The 18,201-nt window shown below is 33.1% G+C and overlaps 2 protein-coding genes across 4 annotated transcripts; both read right to left on the reverse strand.

Annotated features, from left to right (window-relative positions):
* Positions 1–1,069: 1,069 nt before the first annotated feature.
* On the reverse strand, positions 1,070–5,092 carry LOC105775456 (YTH domain-containing protein ECT4). 2 transcript variants are annotated; one of them, XM_012597967.2, is made up of 7 exons: positions 4,940–5,092; positions 3,928–4,078; positions 3,771–3,844; positions 3,217–3,669; positions 2,573–3,118; positions 2,238–2,450; positions 1,070–2,156 (listed from the first exon to the last, which is right to left on the reverse strand). In XM_012597967.2, exons 2-7 carry the CDS (start codon positions 4,013–4,015, stop codon positions 1,566–1,568), a joined length of 1,965 nt encoding a protein of 654 aa, XP_012453421.1. In that variant the 5' UTR covers positions 4,016–4,078; positions 4,940–5,092; the 3' UTR covers positions 1,070–1,565. The 2 variants fall into 2 exon arrangements, with proteins under 2 accessions (XP_012453421.1, XP_012453425.1); XM_012597971.2 differs by having other exon boundaries at positions 4,973–5,087.
* A 2,498-nt stretch (positions 5,093–7,590) lies between these two features.
* Positions 7,591–11,259, reverse strand: LOC105775467 (probable receptor-like protein kinase At5g18500). Of its 2 annotated transcripts, none has more exons than XM_012597977.2 (8): positions 10,966–11,259; positions 9,285–9,942; positions 9,095–9,199; positions 8,834–8,956; positions 8,576–8,746; positions 8,313–8,442; positions 8,001–8,213; positions 7,591–7,828 (listed from the first exon to the last, which is right to left on the reverse strand). In XM_012597977.2, the coding sequence occupies exons 2-8, from the start codon at positions 9,908–9,910 to the stop codon at positions 7,763–7,765; spliced, it is 1,434 nt and encodes a 477-aa protein (XP_012453431.1). In that variant the 5' UTR covers positions 9,911–9,942; positions 10,966–11,259; the 3' UTR covers positions 7,591–7,762. The 2 variants fall into 2 exon arrangements, with proteins under 2 accessions (XP_012453431.1, XP_012453434.1); XM_012597980.2 differs by having other exon boundaries at positions 9,285–9,948.
* Between the last annotated feature and the right edge of the window lie 6,942 nt (positions 11,260–18,201).

The following is an 18,201-nucleotide window of genomic DNA, read 5'->3' on the forward strand; positions in this document are numbered from 1 at the left end:
ATTTCGATTTTACAACATGGAACATCCACAGCTTCAAGCTGTCTGGATATTTCCCATATTTGAATGGACCTTTTGTCAGTGATGTCAACAAATGTGCCTCAATGGCATCTGTACAGAACTTGTTCCTTTTACCTGAAAAAGCATATCCCATTTTCCTATTGCTATTACAGAACATGCACAATCAATAATTCAACATAATTCACATACTACATCAAGGGTTCAAATAAAAATCAAACCTTGGATCGAAGTTCAGAATCAAAATTGTAGTTTTCAAGGGCAGCCTGGAAATACTTGAAGAATGAAAGAAATACCTTCCGTGGAAGCAGTACGATGGCCTCCATAGGCATCCACGAACATCTGCTTGAATTCAAGCCTGTTTGGTCTGGTCTGGGGCATTGGAGACAGCAACAGCAGAAGCAGTGGGAGAAGCAAATCCAAGGTCCAAACAAAGTGAGCTACCATTTTGTGTATTGCAGCATTTAAAGGTCTTGCATCCATTTTAGCCTCTCAATAGTTTCTAGGATATTGATTCTAGGTATGCTTTTCCAATGTGATAGTAAACGATGATCTATTTTATCAAGCAGATGCATAGAGATATATAGATCTAGTAGAACAATCATTGATAAATTTTAGATTCAGAAATTTTTCCTAGAATATGGCATGAGATCCTGTAGTTTCCGATATCTGATAACCAAGTTGGATCCCTAAATGAAAACAGAACTCCTCCAACGTTTACTTTTCTTCATGTCCACCAGTATGATCCGAACTTGAAACATTGCTTAACAGCCACCAAACATTTTATTACTCATCCAGAAGGTTGAAGCTGCCATATATATGGTGCCTACCTTTATAAGCATGCTTACATAGGCTACTTGCAGCATGAAACTGAAGCATATGTATACATACATACATATATAATAGTAAAATAATGAAAATAACAAACAATCACAACATATATTGAAACACAAGTACTAATTAAGTAACAAATTTACCCTGTAAGAATATCACAATCACTATAACCCCTATAAGAATCATCATCGTCCAAGAAAATAAAAGGAGGCTCCCAGAATCAACTAAGATCTTTGATTTCATTTTTTTTAAAAGAAAAAAAAAGAGACATTATACAATTGATTCCAACAGGGAACACTGGAAATACAATATCTTGCAAAAAACCAAACAGATTTTTTTTCTTTCACGTTCAATATTGAAGTGCAAAAACAACAAAGATTACACTGTTTTCCCACTAAAGCAAATTGAAAAGCACCTCCCACTCCTCACAAAACAAAACAAAAAAAAAAACAAAACTAAAAAAACAGTCTTGTCTGTCTGTCTGTCAGTATATTTATCCATGGATTTGGAATCCAGCTTGTAAGTCAAAGAGTGAGGAACGAGGGAGTGGGGTGAAAAACAGCAAAAGGCTGACCTGAACCAAGTATTTCGTCTAACCATCCTGTAACAATGAGTATGATGATACACTCAGTTTTACAACAGTCAAGAATGCACATAACTACCGGGTCGCAGAATGTTCCAGCAGAAAAAAAAAAAGCCCCCATTTAGTCATCAGCCTAACCACGATTACTACCCTTTTTAGCAGTACCTCCTTTGGGCTGTAGGGTCTTGGGATTATGAGGAAGAGTACCAAATGTTAGGTAACCAGATGATTCAGTAAATCCATTGACTTTCACGGGCATAGATCCTACTGTTACCGTCTCAACAGCATCAGCATCTACAGAGGGTTTAGACTCGTCCTGCTTTGGATTTTTAGTGAGCAAGCCAATCTTTAAAGTAGAAGCATCGTTGTTGGCTTCAACTGAGATTTGATCTATATTATCATTCATGTTTCTTGCATTAGTTATATCAGAACCAAAAGAAACCTGTTGACTAGAAGAAGGAACAGTTCTCTTCAGCATGTCAGGATCGCTTTGCTTGGTAGCTTTCTCATTGCCATTCAGATGTAGCTCAAACTTTAGCTTAGTGGCAGCATCCAATGTCGATGCTTGGACTGGGCTCTGAAAGCTTCTAATTAGTAGCCTGGCCTTCTCTTCTTGCATGATTCGCTGACGATTTTCATAGTACATGAAGTCATCAAGTAAAGAAGTCTTCATTGTATGATTTTTGAATACCTTCAGCATCTCCACACCTTGCTTGAACATTATCTGGAGTTGAGAAGACATTTTATAAGACAAAATAATATGCAGATTTTATCAAGATTATATATAATCCTGAAATAAACATACCTCTTGCGTATCCCTGCTATTAGTCACAGGCTTGTTTTCATTATTCTCTACTATGATGTGTCTAAAGTGGCTATTTGGAACATCTTTAATGATGTGCCACTTGACAGGGAAGCTTCCGCTCCACTTATCTTGCTGCCAAAAATCCATTGCCTTTTGGAAGTCAACTGAGCCAATCATCTCCGCAACACCGCAGAATTGTCCACTGGCATTAACCTGTGCATACAAAATACCACATTGCAGTGGTTAATGAATATCACAAATCACAGACCACTTCCATTTAATAAAAATCTTAGAAGTCTAAAGTCCCTTAATACTGAGACAGGTATAGAACTCACAGAAAAGAAAAGGAAGATTGAACAGCCCCTAGGTTTCCCTGCAGCTATTCTCTGTGCATCTTCAAAAGCACTATCCAGCTTCTTGTTGCCATGGGGTGTGGATGACCAAACATTGTATTTGATGCTCTTGTGCACATCATCCTCGCTATATGATTTTATTACAAAGAACTTCGCATCAACATAGTCAATTGGAAAATCATCCTTGTTATATTGGTCGGTATAGATAACGATGTTCCCTTCGACATCAGAATTTCCTGCTTTAGTTGTGTAGGCTTTAACCATGAATTGATTTTTCAATCTGTTGGTTCTGGGACCTCGATTCTGTTCTCCCAATGTATCTGGGTAACCATGCGCATCATTCAAAACCCTTCCAACAGAGATATTTGGTCGAAGCGTATCTAGTGCACCGCGTCCAGGAGCACTTGATCTGTAGTCAGAAAAGGTATTACCAGCAGGAAGATCCATTTTTAATTGATTACAGTGAGATGGAAGTTTCCCACCAGGAATGTTGCCAATTGACTGAATGGACCCAGAAGCAACTCTACCCTACAAAGGTAATTACTAGATAAGAAACTTCAAACAAGATCAAAATTCAAGAAAGTCTAATTCAATAAGAGTTCAAATCAGAAACTATGCAAATGAACCTGTTGAGTGCGTGCTGCAGCTGGACTGGAACTATCAGGAAAATTCCCACGGTTTGCAGAATGTTTACTTTGTCCATCCGATACCCTAGTAAAGGAATCTGTCTGATTTGGAGCAGACTTTGAAGAGTTCCTAGAAAAGGCTGCAGATGCTGAAGCAAAGTTATGTTTAACTCCCCTTCCATCAGGTCTACTAGCTATTGATGCACGAGTATCAAGCAAAAATTCTGTAGAATTGTTTGGAATTCCATCTGGTTGAATGACAACGGGAACATAAGCAGTTGGTGTTACAGGGTTTGAATAAGGGGGAAAGGAGTAATATTGTTGTGCCCCTACGAATGGGCTATCACCCATCACAGCACTAGATATGTAAGGATTGTATGGGTTGTATGGAGACTGTGCATATCCATAGCTAGGTGTGCAATATACATAAGGCAAAGTTTCAGTTTGGGCACGCTGAAAAAGAGAATAAGGGGCATTAAGAAAATCTTAAAATGATAAATCATTAAGAAGCAATTTGCTATCAACTATAGAGTTAGAACGATAAATTTACACACCGTAAATTGGACATCTGCACCATCTGCACTAAAAATGTTCTGGTGTTCCTCCCATTCAACGGGTGATTCAAAACCTGTCCAAATGCAATCGACAGTATAAGCCAGAGATTCAAGAAGTATCATCTACGTACAATACGCTTTAAGGCATTTAAATTACCAGTAAAATAATATCCAATGCTGGTACCAGTAGGGTAGTACATTGATCCCTGATCAATGACAAACTCAGGGGCTCCTTCCTGGTACATAGCTTCTTCTGGTTAAAAAATAGTAGACTTTTTTACTATGTCGGTTCAGCAGAGAACTTGAATCTGAAATTCAATACACCAAGTGTCATTGATAATACACATCTACAGGAATAACAAGAATACATACAGAAGTCCAAGCAAACCACCAAACAAGATTTTTCAACTGCCATAAATACTGAGATAATATACCAGGTCTGTTTCTTAATTCGATGTTCGGAAACATAACACACAAAAAGTAGATTTCATTTTACTAGTCAAACAAGAGAAAGAAACAATGCACAACCCTATTGTTTATTGATGAATCTTAAGTGAAGGGCATGAACATGATATAATAATACAAAGGGGTTTTCTATAAACAAATCACATGGTCAAGAAAGAAGCTTTTCATTTTTGGTGGTCAAACCAACACCACCCTAGAAATCCCTGGGTTAAGAAGAAAACAAAAAAGAAGAGAAAAAGAAATGAAAACACAAGGAGAAAGAAAGCAGCAATTGTACACACACCTAAAGCATATTCCATAAAGCTACTAGATTTAGAACCAGAGATGGGAACAAAAGGGAACAAAAGGAAAAGAAGGCAAAACGCGTCAAAAATCAGCAACCTCAGAAATCCCCTCATTAAAATTCTGAAATTAGTTTAAGCAACTTCAAGAAACAAACTCTAGAAAACACTCAAAGAATCAAGATACACGCATCGAAAATAATCAAAAGCAAACTCAAAGAAATACCAAAAACACAACTTCAAGAACGAAAAAAAAAACCTCAGATTTTTTTCAAGACTTCAGACTCTTACAGATACACAAATCAAATCAATATCAACTCAAATGAAAATACCCCCAAAAAAACCTATCTTCCAAATCAATCTTTAAACAGAAAATCTCAAGATTTTCAGGCCTTGAAACACAGCAAGAACATGGAAATTTACCGTAAAAAATCAAAGAATTAAGCCATGGTTGACCTGGAAAGTTGCTCCAGAGAAAATTCCCGCAAATTGTAGAGAGAAAAAGGGGGTTTTCTGCAACATTTTTTTCTTCGAAGAGTGCCCTAACCCTATAATATAAAAATAGGGAAAATTAAAAAATAAGGGAGGGTAAGGGTAAAAGGAGATTATAAAAAAGGGCGGTTTTTTGCCGTGTGGGTTAAAATTGAAAAAAGGATAATATCAAATTTAATCCTTAAAATGTTGTAAATTATTTAATTTAATACATATGTGTTATAATGCTATTAGTTAATTCATAAATTTAATTAGATATTTTTTAGCACATATGGTATCAAATAGTTGCCACTAGACTTATTCACAGGTGAATTTGGATTAGTACGAATTCAGATTACAGGTTTATATGTTAAAAATTCTTTAAGAAATTGCAAAAAATCAATTAAGCCCTTATATTAAATTCTCACTCAATTAAGCCCTTATCGTTAATAAAAAAATCAATTAACTCCCTTCGTTAACAGTTTTCATCATTAACCTTGTTAACCATTAAAAATTAATGGATCAATCGACGATAACATGTGACAACTTTTGGTTTAATCTAATATTTTCCTATAAAATTATTAAAAATCATACAAATCATAAAAATGTATTATTAAAATTGATATAACTTATAATAATTAATAATTATAAAATATAAAAATTTATAAAAATAATAAAAACATATTTAAAATTTTATAGAAACGTATAAAAATTCTTTAAAACCGATAAAAATATTAATAATATTAAAATTGATATAAACTTATAAAAAAATTCATAAATGTTTTTTACTGGATTGAATCAACCAGTTAGACCAATCAGATAAGGGTATTAGTCTAAAGAAAATCATTAGATTGGTTGACCTGGAAGCCGAGCAGTTGAACTAATTTTTTTAATATTTTATTAAATTAAACTAGATTGATATATCAAACTGACACACCGATGACCTAATTGATTTGACCATTGGTTTGGTTCTGAAAACATTGGTCAAAGTATTTTATATTGACATATGTTAATTGTTGGATAATGAAGATTTATAAAATTAATGAAAACAAAATCAAATTTAAGTATTTTTTGTATAATTAAACTAGTGGTCAAGTCGATCAAGCCATCAGTTTGCCAGTTCGATTGGTCAGTCTAGTTTAATTAAATAAAACATTATAAAAAATCAGTTCAACTGCCCAGCTCCTAGGTCAATCAATCAATGGCTTTCTCCAAACTGGTACCTTTGTCGATTCCGGTCTAACCGATCAGACCGATTGATTCAGTCAAATTCAAGTTTTTATGATTTTTTTTATAATTTTTATAAGTTTATATAATTTTAATGTTTTTATTAATTTTTAATAATTTTATGATTTTTTATAAGTTTATAAGAATGTTATACGTTTTTATAAAATTTTAGATATTTTTTATTAATTCTATAATTTTTTATAATTTATTATTTTTTATAATATTTATAAGTTTATATTAATTGAATTTTTTTCCATTTCCTTAAGGTTTTTTGACATATTAATCTAAACTAAATAAATTTGATATATTATTTTACAAATTTAACTATAAATATTCGTGAATATTAAAATAAATTTTATATTTTTAATATTTTATATTTTATAATTTAAAATAAGTTATTTGTGCGTTGAGACCGAGTTTGATATTAGAAAATCTTTTTAGATCAAATAGTAGTTCAATGTGATCTACTTCTAGTTCAATGTGATCCACTTTTAGATTGAGTAGTAGTTGGCTCAAAAATCGGTATGAACCGGTTGAACTAGGCTAAAAAACTTATTGAACCATTTTTTTATCTATTTTTATTTTTTAAAAGTTTTTTAATGATTAACCGAATCATCAATAGTCAAACAAATTAGACCAAATAATCAACTCAACAGGAAGTATGGTGTTTTCCTGGTGATATTAATAGAAAGCAATGGAGATAAGAGCATAAACCGATGCTCGCAAACCTACTCAAGCTAGATTCGAAAAAAATTCAGATTTATTTAGATAATTACTAAATTATACTCGAGTTATTAATTTAGATGAATTCGAACATCATAATACTTAATTAAAACAACTTATGAATCTAATCAAAATCTTCATTTTAATATATTATATTATTACATTACATTTTACTCTTAATACATAAAATGAGTTTAAGTTCAAATGAACTTAATCTAACTCGAGCATCGATAACTAGCTTAATCAAGCTTAAACTTAAGTTGCCTGATTAAATCTCGAGCCAAACTCAAACATAAAAATTGACATTTGATCAAATTTAAGCCGAATATCGAGCCTTGAATTTCTGAGTCAAGCTGGAGCTTGCTCCCAAAGAAAGTTATAGCCGAAAGTTTTCACAATGTAACACCAATTCTTTTTTCTCAAGAGTGCTCTACGGTAGGTGACCGAATGTTTTCCTCGCAAAAATGGTTCAAACTTCTTCAGCCTCCTTCGAGCACTACTCGTCGGCTAACATTGCTTACACCTATGCTCTATCAGCCTCCTTAGAGCACTACTCGTCGCCTAACATTGCTTAGACACCTATGCTCTATCAGGAATTGGTCGGAGTAACAAAATATTCATCAAAGTGAACTAAGGACAAAAACCAAACCGAATTAACAAAAATATAGATTACCACACAATCAATACAGAACTGTACAGAAAATCTACGGCAACGGTGTCTCGTGATGATGTTATTTCCGGACACAAACAAATGTTACCTACAATCTGCAAATCAATTCCGAAAAAATATTCCTCCATCTCTCAACTACAGGCCATTCCAAGGTATCAAGCTACAGTTGAATCCGGATCAGCATCTGATTTAACAACCAGATTCTTTTGGCGTCTTCTATCCTGAAATTTAACTTGGGATTGTCAAGCTACAGTTGCACCCAAAACCGGAAATTCTCCTACTGGACGATTTATCTAAAAGCAACAAATTACCATTTTCTACCCAGTTTTTATTAATAAAAGATGAGTTGATTGTGATTAACGGGTTATCGTATGTAAAGTATCAGAACCGAACCTCTCGAGGAACCGGATACTCCTCTGATTCGAGCATGCGAGCAACCTGGCTCATTTTTGGTCTTTTATCAGCATCGGTATCAACACATCTCAACGCAGCCAACAAAGCTCGTTTGAGAGCACTAGTTTGCGGTCTAGTCTCAATGTTAGGGTCTACTACGTCCTCGAAGCGTCTGAGTTGAACCATCATCTTTAGCCACTCAACCATATTTACCTGATAAATAACCGTACAACGGATATAATGATTGAAACATCTCATAAATGTAAAAGCCTTTATAAAATATATGTCGATGAAGAAATGCTGTTCCTGTACCTCTGGCTGAGGGCGACCGTAATCTACCGGGTACCTTCCGGTAATTGCTTCTAAGAGCACAACACCAAAGCTATAAACATCACTCTTCTCGTTTAGGAGACCAGAGTTGGCATATTCTGGGGCAACATAACTGGGAAAAAAGAGACTGCATTAGCCGATGATTCTTTGCTTCTTAAGGATACAACTAAAAAGGGGAATGAATGAACTAGTGAACGTTGAAAAAGTCAAGGCAGATGATTGCAAAGGAATGCCATTGTTCTTACCCGAAGGTACCCATAACTCTAGTTGCAATATGACTTTTCCCATCGCCTAGCAATTTGGCCAGACCAAAATCGGATATCTTAGCATCAAAGTTCTCATCAATCAATATATTACTTGATTTTATGTCTCTATGTACAACTTTCGGTTCAATAGCCTCATGCAAATAAGCCAACCTGCAACATTTAGTTTTCGAGTGGCAAATGAGATTTAAAGCAAATGTAAGCATTAACCAACTGAGATTTAGTTAAAGGCAGACTTACGCCTTGGCAGTACCGAGAAGAATCTTTATACGAGCATCCCAAGTAAGATATCCCTTGTGACACATATCACCTCGGAGCCATTGCTCCAAATTCCCATTATTGACGTATTCATAGACCAACATCCTGGATTTCGTAGCATAAAATTTACAAAAAAATCATTAAAGAATTATTTCCTTAGTATGCAACAAGGATTATTATGAAGACATGGGCAGCCCCCTAAACTATGAAAATCTTAAGGGAGTACATAAAACAACATGGTACCTTTGAGTTCCCTCGATGCAGTACCCAAGAAGTCGAACTAAGTTCTTATGCCGCACGTGACCTATGGCTTCAACTTCCACCCTGAAATCCTTGTCAGCTTGTCCCCTAAAAATAACATAGAATCAGTATTGGATAACCTGACAAGTTACAGATTAATTTTACCATAGAAAAAAGCTTCGCTGCAACATACGGATTGTTAAGGAGCTTTTTGACGGCAACCGGGGTTCCATTAATCAGATTGCCTCTATAAACAACTCCATACCCACCATCACCGATAATATTATCCTTTGAAAACTGGTTAGTGGCAAGTTGTAGGTCTCTTAGAGTGAACCAATGACCCCACCCAAGGTGCGAAAATTCGGGCAGGCCGAACAAAGGTGAAGGATCAGTCAAAGGATGTGAAGTAGGTCTGTACGTGGAAACCGCACCCGTGCCTTCCCGTTCTCCTAGTTGAGGCCCTTTAACATCTTTCTCTAAATGATTAAAAGAATTCGATTGGCCACGATTATCTTCATTATCTACATTAAATCGAATTTTTTCCGAACCTCTGTCACTAAGTTTATCATTAAGTGCATCCAGGCCACCGTTGTTTGCTGAAAATTGATCGACACTTATCTCTTTAATTACCTCTAAAATATAAGATTCTTGCCTTATAGGAAGCATGTCATTAGCCCTTCGGGATTTGTTTCGAAAACTAAGCCATAAAGATACGCCGAGGATAACTAAAAAAATCACTGCCAAGCAAATAACAATAAGCACCCACAACTGCAGACCAATGTATGTCCTCGACAAGGTTCTGTTCAGATCAGATGCCATTCTAACACCGAGAGACCTTAAAACAACACAATCTGCATCTAACAACGAAAAACATCAAAATATTGCATTTATTCATCGTATTAATCAGTTTATGAAAGAAAAACAACCAAGTTTTAGGGTAAAAAAACAAACTAAACCCAATAAAGTAATCATATGCCAATATTGCAAACTGTTTAGGGTTAAAAGATCCCAGAATTGTCCCTGGTCACTAGCTCAGGTGGTAGAATTCTCCACCATGAATGACCTATATGCCATAAGACATGGGGTCGAGTCCAACCCTACACAAACTCCTCAGTTTCCATGGTTTCGCCTGTTCAGGCATTCGAAGATACTCTCATTCTATGAACCCACAAGGGCTTTCGGTGGAGTCGGGAGACAAAAACCTGTGAACAGTTCCCGACTTGTGTGATATACTCTTCCTATGAACCCTCAACAATATTGCTCATTGTTTCGAGTTAAAAACCCTCAACAAGACCGGTACTGTCCCCTCGCTAGCTCAAGCAGTAGAATCCTCCACCATGAATGACCTATATGTCATAAGTCATGGGGTCGAGTCCAATCCTACACCAACTCTTCAGTACCCTACACAAACTCTTCATGGTTTTGCTTGTTCGGGCATTCTGAGATACTCTCATTCTATGAACCCACAAGGGCTCTCGATGAAGTCGTGAGACAAAAACCCTAGTACAAAACCTATATTGTCTGATATAGTCCTCTTCCTATGAACACGTAGTGCTCTCAGTAGACACATTAAACAAGCTTAATAAGAAAATCAGACCTTGAACCAGAATCAAGTTTTCCCCAAAACAAAAGAACCCAATGATCATACAGCCATGGATAAACAAAAAAGAAAAGCAAAGAAACCCTTAACTTTTTTCTTTTCAAATGATAAACTAATATCAAAATCAAATTTCCAACATATACTCTTTACATTTAACAAATCATCACACATACAGAACCAGATACCGAATTCCAGGCATCATTCAACAGAATCAATCAATATTAAATGCCACTAAACCCAATTCAAAAAAGGAGCAAAATCTAACACAACAAACCTCGTTGAGCAATGGGTTTGTGGCAAAGTTCACGAATCTGGGTGTTCTACAAAGAAGAAAGGCTTAAACCCCATGGGAAGTACATTAAAAAAGGCTAGAAAAAAACAGGGCGCTGCTGTATTTTCAGAAATGGGTTTTGGGGGTATTGAATGATAAAAAGGAATATCCGAATATAAGGGGAGTTTGTTTAGAGGTAGGTGATGAAGAAAGACATTATGAAACTGGAATTGAAGCTGCTTAAAAACAACAATCAGAATAGGTAGCTTTTTCTCTCTTTTGCTGTTTCTTTCTTCAATTGTATCTATACATATATATAGAAATATTTCTATTTCTTTGTTGGTCTTGAAAGCGACATAGTATCTGAAATTTAACACAGAATAGTTATATAAATTAACAATTAAAAAAACTGTAGTTTTTATCAGTCAAATAAAAACTTGAACTTTTGAAATAAAGAAGAAGAACAAAGAGTAAGATATTTTAGTAATTAATTTTAGGTTAAAATATGCATTAAGCCCTTATACTTTTTGAAAATGTAAAATTTAGATCCTATATTTTATTTTCAAGAATTTAGTCACTCTACTTTTTAGTTTTTCAAAATTTAAGTCCAATTATTGACACAATTTTTTTGTTAAATTTAGGTTTATTACAAGTCATTTTTTAATTATATGACTATTAAGTGAGTTTTATTTTAAAATATCACATCAATAAATTTAATAAAAACATTTTAATAGTGTTAATAGCTAGACTGAATTTTATAAATTAAAAATAAAAGGACTAAATTCTTATAAATAAAAGCACTAAGATTAAATTCCAAATTTTCAAAAAATATATATAACCTTTGAAGGGATGAGAATTATCTAAGTATTTGATAAGAATTCTTATCACTCTTTTAAATAAGTGTTCACAGTTCAGTAATTAACTTCAAAAAGTTATGAAATGATCATTAAATTATTTAAAAAAATTTATTTAAATCACTGGGCTGTTAAAATCGTTATTGTATGACTTTCTTTGTTCGCATCGTCTATAGCAATCGAAAGTTTTCATTTCCCTCCTTTTCTATAATTCAATTTTTTTCACGAATCTGCGAACCAAAGTTTAAACAACTTTTGTCTTTGATCTTTGACACTGACCGTCAAATTGACTTGGATCTAAAATATATTCTACTCATTGATAGGTACTGATCCATCGTACAGATCATTGAATCCTCGTTTTAAGCTTGTTAACTTGACTTTTAAAAAACCAACTTAATAATCAAATTATTTAAATAATCAAATTACTTAAATAAACACTCTCAAATAATTCAATAACTTAAATAAAATTTTAGAATAATTCTGTGAACATGTCTTTACTTTTTTTTTTTTAATTAATAACTAAAATGAAAATTTATTAATGTGCTGCCCACAAGAAAGATGTTGAAACAAGACAAGAAATCGAAAATACATGATTAATGAGCTGTCTACCTCTTAACAAACAACAAATTTTTGTGTTCAAAATCATAAATACATAGTCTAATGTCAATGAATTTTATGAGTTTATTTTTGGTGAAAAAATTCAACATTTTACCTACTTACCTATCTTTACTTTATTAAATGTGACGAATACTCCTGTCAGGCTCGAAGGTTGATGCGAAATTTAGAAAGATTTTTGTAGAAATATTAAATTCAAAAAGTAGATTTAAACAAAAAAATTAGATCTGTTTAAAATATAGGTCGAGCTCGGGTTTGAATATTCAAGGCCCAAGCTTAGCCCAACTCATTTTTAAGTTTATAATACTTTATATTATGTTATCTTTATATATGATGTAATTTATAACACATTAAAAAAATAAATTTTATATTAAATTTATAACACTACTATAATGTAAACTTATATTAAATATTAAAATAAAAATAATATAAAAATTTTAAAATAATATAAGTGGGTTTAAAATAGGCTTTGGTTAATCTTTTACAAATATGGGCAAGTTTGGGATAAAATTTTAAGCTCATATTTCGGGTCAGGCCAGAATCTATTAAACATAAAGCATATTAATATCATACTTAGACCCGACCTGTCCCAGCCCATGAACATCTCTAACTACGACACAATTCACACGAGATTATCGAAAGTCGTAAAAAACAATGAACCATATTCGAAAAAAAATTCTAAATTATATTCGATCGACACTCACTCCACCAATATCTACATAAAATAAACCCAATATTCTTTTATTAAAACTCCAATCAAATAAGTAAATAATAAATTTTAAACGCGTGCAAATTTGTGGAATGAAAAAATCAAAATTGAGGAAAATGATAAAATCACAATATTTTGTGTCGGTGCGGTTTTACCATAAATAATTTAAATCACGTGTTTTTTTTTACTTAAAAAAAATAGAAATCAAACTTCAGACGTTGTTGTTTTTTTATTTTTATTTTTATTTTTTAAAGTTATAATATTAATGGATTCATGCCCCCAAGATTTGTACCACATATATGCGATGGGACCCAAATTTGGCATTAGGTCAAATCCACAAGACCAGATCAGAAATGGTACTCTACTATTATAGTCACCATATTTATTTGATATTAAATTTAAAAGTACAAAATTATATTTTTTATCGGTACATAAATTATAAATTTATATATAAAAAGTTGATTGAGTCTTGGTTCGATTGGTATAAGTATTGTTGCTAATGTAAGAGGATATAAGTTTGACTATACTGAAACGCATTGTCTTCTTATTTATGGGTTGGAGAGGGATTATAGATAATTCTAGACATTATATTAAAAAAAATTTTCAAGCCATGTTATCCGGGGCATCCTAATAGCCAAAGGAAAATACAAGGGGCAAACAGGGCCCCTATTTCCCAAAAAAATAAAAATTTACAATTTTAACCTCTTATAAATTATCAAAGTGGTGGTAATGGAAGTAATAGCAGACGGACCTCTCAACAGAAGGTAACGGAGGCACCCCCACTCCGTGAGTCATTCAAGGTAACATGGGGACAATATCTTCTATCGAGGAGTCCATCAACTCCTAAGTGAACGATGACTTCTCTCGAAGGAGAATCTAACCTCCCCTCAACATAAATATTAACTCTATTAAAATTTAAAATATAATCCATCTAATAATAAAACAACTTACCAAACTCATCAGATGCAAACTCATAAATAGAAGAATATCACGCTGTATTGCACTCGAATCTACATCCTATACAATCGAGTTAAAACTCGATTTTTTTTCAAATTCATCCCACTAGGAAGGAAGTTGAAATGCTGCAATCTCCAAACATGTATGATATGCATATTATATTTAAATAATATTCTTATTTTTGGTGTTCTTTTCTTGTGGAATACTTCCTTTTGATTTTTCTTTAAGGAATATTTCCTTTATTTCATATCATAGAAATATAAATATACATAATTTCAGATTAGTTAGCCGCCAATTCCTAACAAATTGCATGATGAAGGTCCCCATTCCCACTAACATTAAGCTAATTTAATATGATGATAAATCAATAAGCTGATTTGGAAGTTGAATGTCGACAACAAAAGCACTTCCAATGTCTCCATTTGATCACATTTTGGGGCTCTTTTAATGTTAAATAGAGAGATGTCTTAGATTCTTTTAATGAATCATGAGATGGGTAATCAGTATGTTTTTTTTTTTTTTGAAAGGGCATATTTATTACTGTATTAATGCAAATTTATATAATTTTTAAAGGGTTAAATTATAAACTTTCTGTTTTTAAAGGGATCAAATATAAATTTTAAATTTTAAGAGGGATCAAAATGAAATTTCGCTCTTAGATTGACATAAATTTTTGGTTTTTTTAAAGGGATTAAGGAAGTAAATTTTCATTTCGGGCCTACCCCTTAATGTCGTCCTTTGATAATATTAAATTTGTCCAGGCGTTAGGCGATCCATTTGATTCGGCAGGGTCGGCTAATGTTGGATGAAGCTTGAGAAAAGATTTTTAACTCCAATTGGCTCGATCCAGCAAAAATTAATATTAAATAATTTCAAATATATATATTTAAATTTAATTATAAAATATATTAATAGTATTATATTATATGAGTATTGTTGCCAAGAATGTGGGTTCGAGTGCGTTAAAACGTATTATCCTCTTATTTAATACCTACCGAACTCCGCCATTGACCTTATTATTTTTAACTAACCAAAAACTCTCGAATCAAATTTAAATTTTTTTTCAAATCGAATTATGCCAACACATTTAAATAAATATCAAAAAGAGAATGACAGTAGGACACTTCACCGAATTAAAGGCTGAAATACTGAATCTAAACTACAAAAATATGAAGATAGCATTCGCTGCATTAAGAAATAGGGTTTATTGATAAATTGCCCCTCGACAATACTCCAATTCTTAGATTAGTTCTTCAATTAGTTTTTCGTTAGGAGTGGTGAATAAACTATTAGTTTTATTTTTAATGAAATAAAGAAATAATATTTTGAAAAAAAATCAACTTAATATATTTCAAGCGTTAAGTAGTTATCTATTTAATTATCATATTCTAATATTTTTTTGGTAAAAAATTATATTAAGGTCTTATTTGATAAAATATGAGAAAAATTTAATGAACTAAAATTAATATTTTCATCATTTTAATTTTTAAATATATTTAATAACTCATGATGAAATTTATTAGATAGAAATTTTTCAGTAAAAAGTACGGGAAACGATAAATATATAGGAACCTACTTATCACTTAATAATTAATAAATAAATGTTGAAAATTTTCAATGGTTTATCAAACACACCTTAACGTCGAAAAATTAAGTATTAAATTTAAGTTATAAAATATGTTTGGTATATTTCTTCAAATTGAATACGGAATATGATTAGATTACTTGATAAATGTAACTTTTAAAATTTGAAAGGTAAAATGTTTAAACTTAAAGTAAATAAAATTGTTAGAATTGAGTGACTGAATCCTTGTTTAAATAAAATACAATGATAAAATACAATAAAAGTAAAATCCATATAGAACTACACATCTTTTATTTTATTATATAATAAGGTTTTTAAACCTTATCAAACTTAATTTATTTGATATTGATTAGAATAAGGTGTTTCAATATTACTACACTCCTATTAGAATATGGTTTTATAAGCCTATAAATAGACATAGTCTACTCCTCTTGTATTCATTCGAATTCGGCATAGTGAATTTTCTTCATCTCTGCCAATGCTTTTTTTTCTCGAAAGGGTTTCCACGTAAAAACCTGTGGGTTCTTTATTTTTTCTTTCTCTTTTTTTTGCGATATATTGTCATTACCGACATTCTATTTTTAAAAACTGGTATCGGAGCTTTCAGGTTGTTCATCTAAATCACGGTAATGACATCTTTGAAGTATGAAATTTCGCTGTTGGATGGCAACACCAGATTCGCATTGTGGCAGATAAAGATGCGGACAGTTATTGCATAGATGAACTTAGTGGAAGCCCTGCTAGGGGTAGATAAGATGCTTTCGACATTGACGGAGGAAGAGAAGAAGCGCAATGATAGAAAGGCGTTAACGCAGTTGCATTTGCATTTGTCTAACGAAATTTTGTAGGATGTGATGAAGGAGAAGACCGCCGCTGGATTATGGAAGAGGCTGGAATAAATATGTATGTTGAAAACTCTAACCAGCAAGCTGCATATGAAGCAGCGCCCTTATGCTCATCGTTTGGAGGAAGGTGCGTCTGTGCACGAACACTTAATAGTGTTTAAAGAAATTCTATCAAACTTGGAGGCCATAGAGGTTCAGTATGATAAAGAAGATCTAGGGTTGATTCTAATTTGTTCGTTGCAACTGTCTTATTCAACCTTTAGAGACACAATTTTACGCGAGTCTCTCACAGTTGATGAGGTTTATGATTCTTTAACCTCGTATGATAAGATGAAACATCTTGTGGTTAAAACCGACTCTCAGGGGGAATGTCTCATTGTTCGTGGGAGACAATATTTGAATGCTGATGAAGATCGTGGAAGGACATAGGAAAGGAATAATCGCGGTAAATCTAAGGGTAGATCGAAATCTTCAAACAGAGGTAAAACTTTTAACTTCTGCAAGAAAAAAGAACACATTAAATCTGAGCGTTATAAGCTACGGAACAATATCAAAATGGAGGTTGCGAATCAAAATGGAAAACAACCAGAAATTTTCAGTGAAGCTGATGTTGTAAAAGACTACAGCGATGTTGAACTTCTAGTCGCTTCTGTCAACAATTCTAAAGTGAGTGAGTGGTGGATCATTGATTCAGCCTGCACCTTCTACATGAGCTCCAATCGAGATTGGTTTACAACTTATGAAACAGTGTCTGAAGGTGTTGTCTTGATGGGAAATAATGCTTCGTGTAAAATCGCAGGTGTTGGAACAATTAAAGTTAAGATGTTCGATGGAGTTGTCATAACACTTAGTGACGTACAACATGTTCTAGAATTGAAGAGAAATTTAATTTCGTTTAATAGTCTTGATTCAAAAGGGTACAAATACACAGCTAGAAGTGGGGTTTTGAAGATTTTCAAAGGCTCCCTTGTTGTGATGAAAGGGCAGAGAAAGACTGTCAAGTTATATGTTCTACATGGTTCTACTAATACTGGTGATGCAACTGTCGTTTCATCTTCATTGTCAGATGATAATATTACTAAATTTTGGCATATGCGCCTAGGGTGTATGAGTGAGAATAGCATGGCAGAGTTGAGTAAAAGAGGACTTCTTGATTGTAAAGGAATTTGCAAACTGAAGTTATGTGAGCACTGTATTTTTGAAAAGCAAAAGAGAGTTTGATTTACCAGATGAATCCATAACACGGAGGGAATGTTGGAGTATACTCATTCTGATCTGTGGAGGCCATCCAGAGTGCCTTCGAGAGGTGGAGCTAGTTATATACTAACTTTTATTGATGATTTTTCCAAAAAAATTTGGGCGTTCTTCATGAAGTAGAAAAGCGATGTATTTTTCGCATTTAAGTCTTGGAAAACTATGATTGGAAAACAGACGGGAGAACAAATAAAATACCTTCACACAGACAATGGCTTAGAGTTTTATTCTGATGAGTTTAATAAATTGTTCAAGTCAGAAGGGATCGTGAGACACTGACAGTTCGTCATACTCCATAGTAAAACGGCGTTGCAGAATGAATGAACAGAACAATCATGGAGAATGTTCGATGCATGTTATCAAATGCCAACTTACCAAAGTAGTTTTGGGCCAAAGCAGCCTCTATTGCATTTTTTTGAT

The sequence above is a fragment of the Gossypium raimondii genome, chromosome 1 (genome assembly GCF_025698545.1).
Source record: "Gossypium raimondii isolate GPD5lz chromosome 1, ASM2569854v1, whole genome shotgun sequence".
Lineage (NCBI taxonomy): Eukaryota > Viridiplantae > Streptophyta > Magnoliopsida > Malvales > Malvaceae > Gossypium > Gossypium raimondii.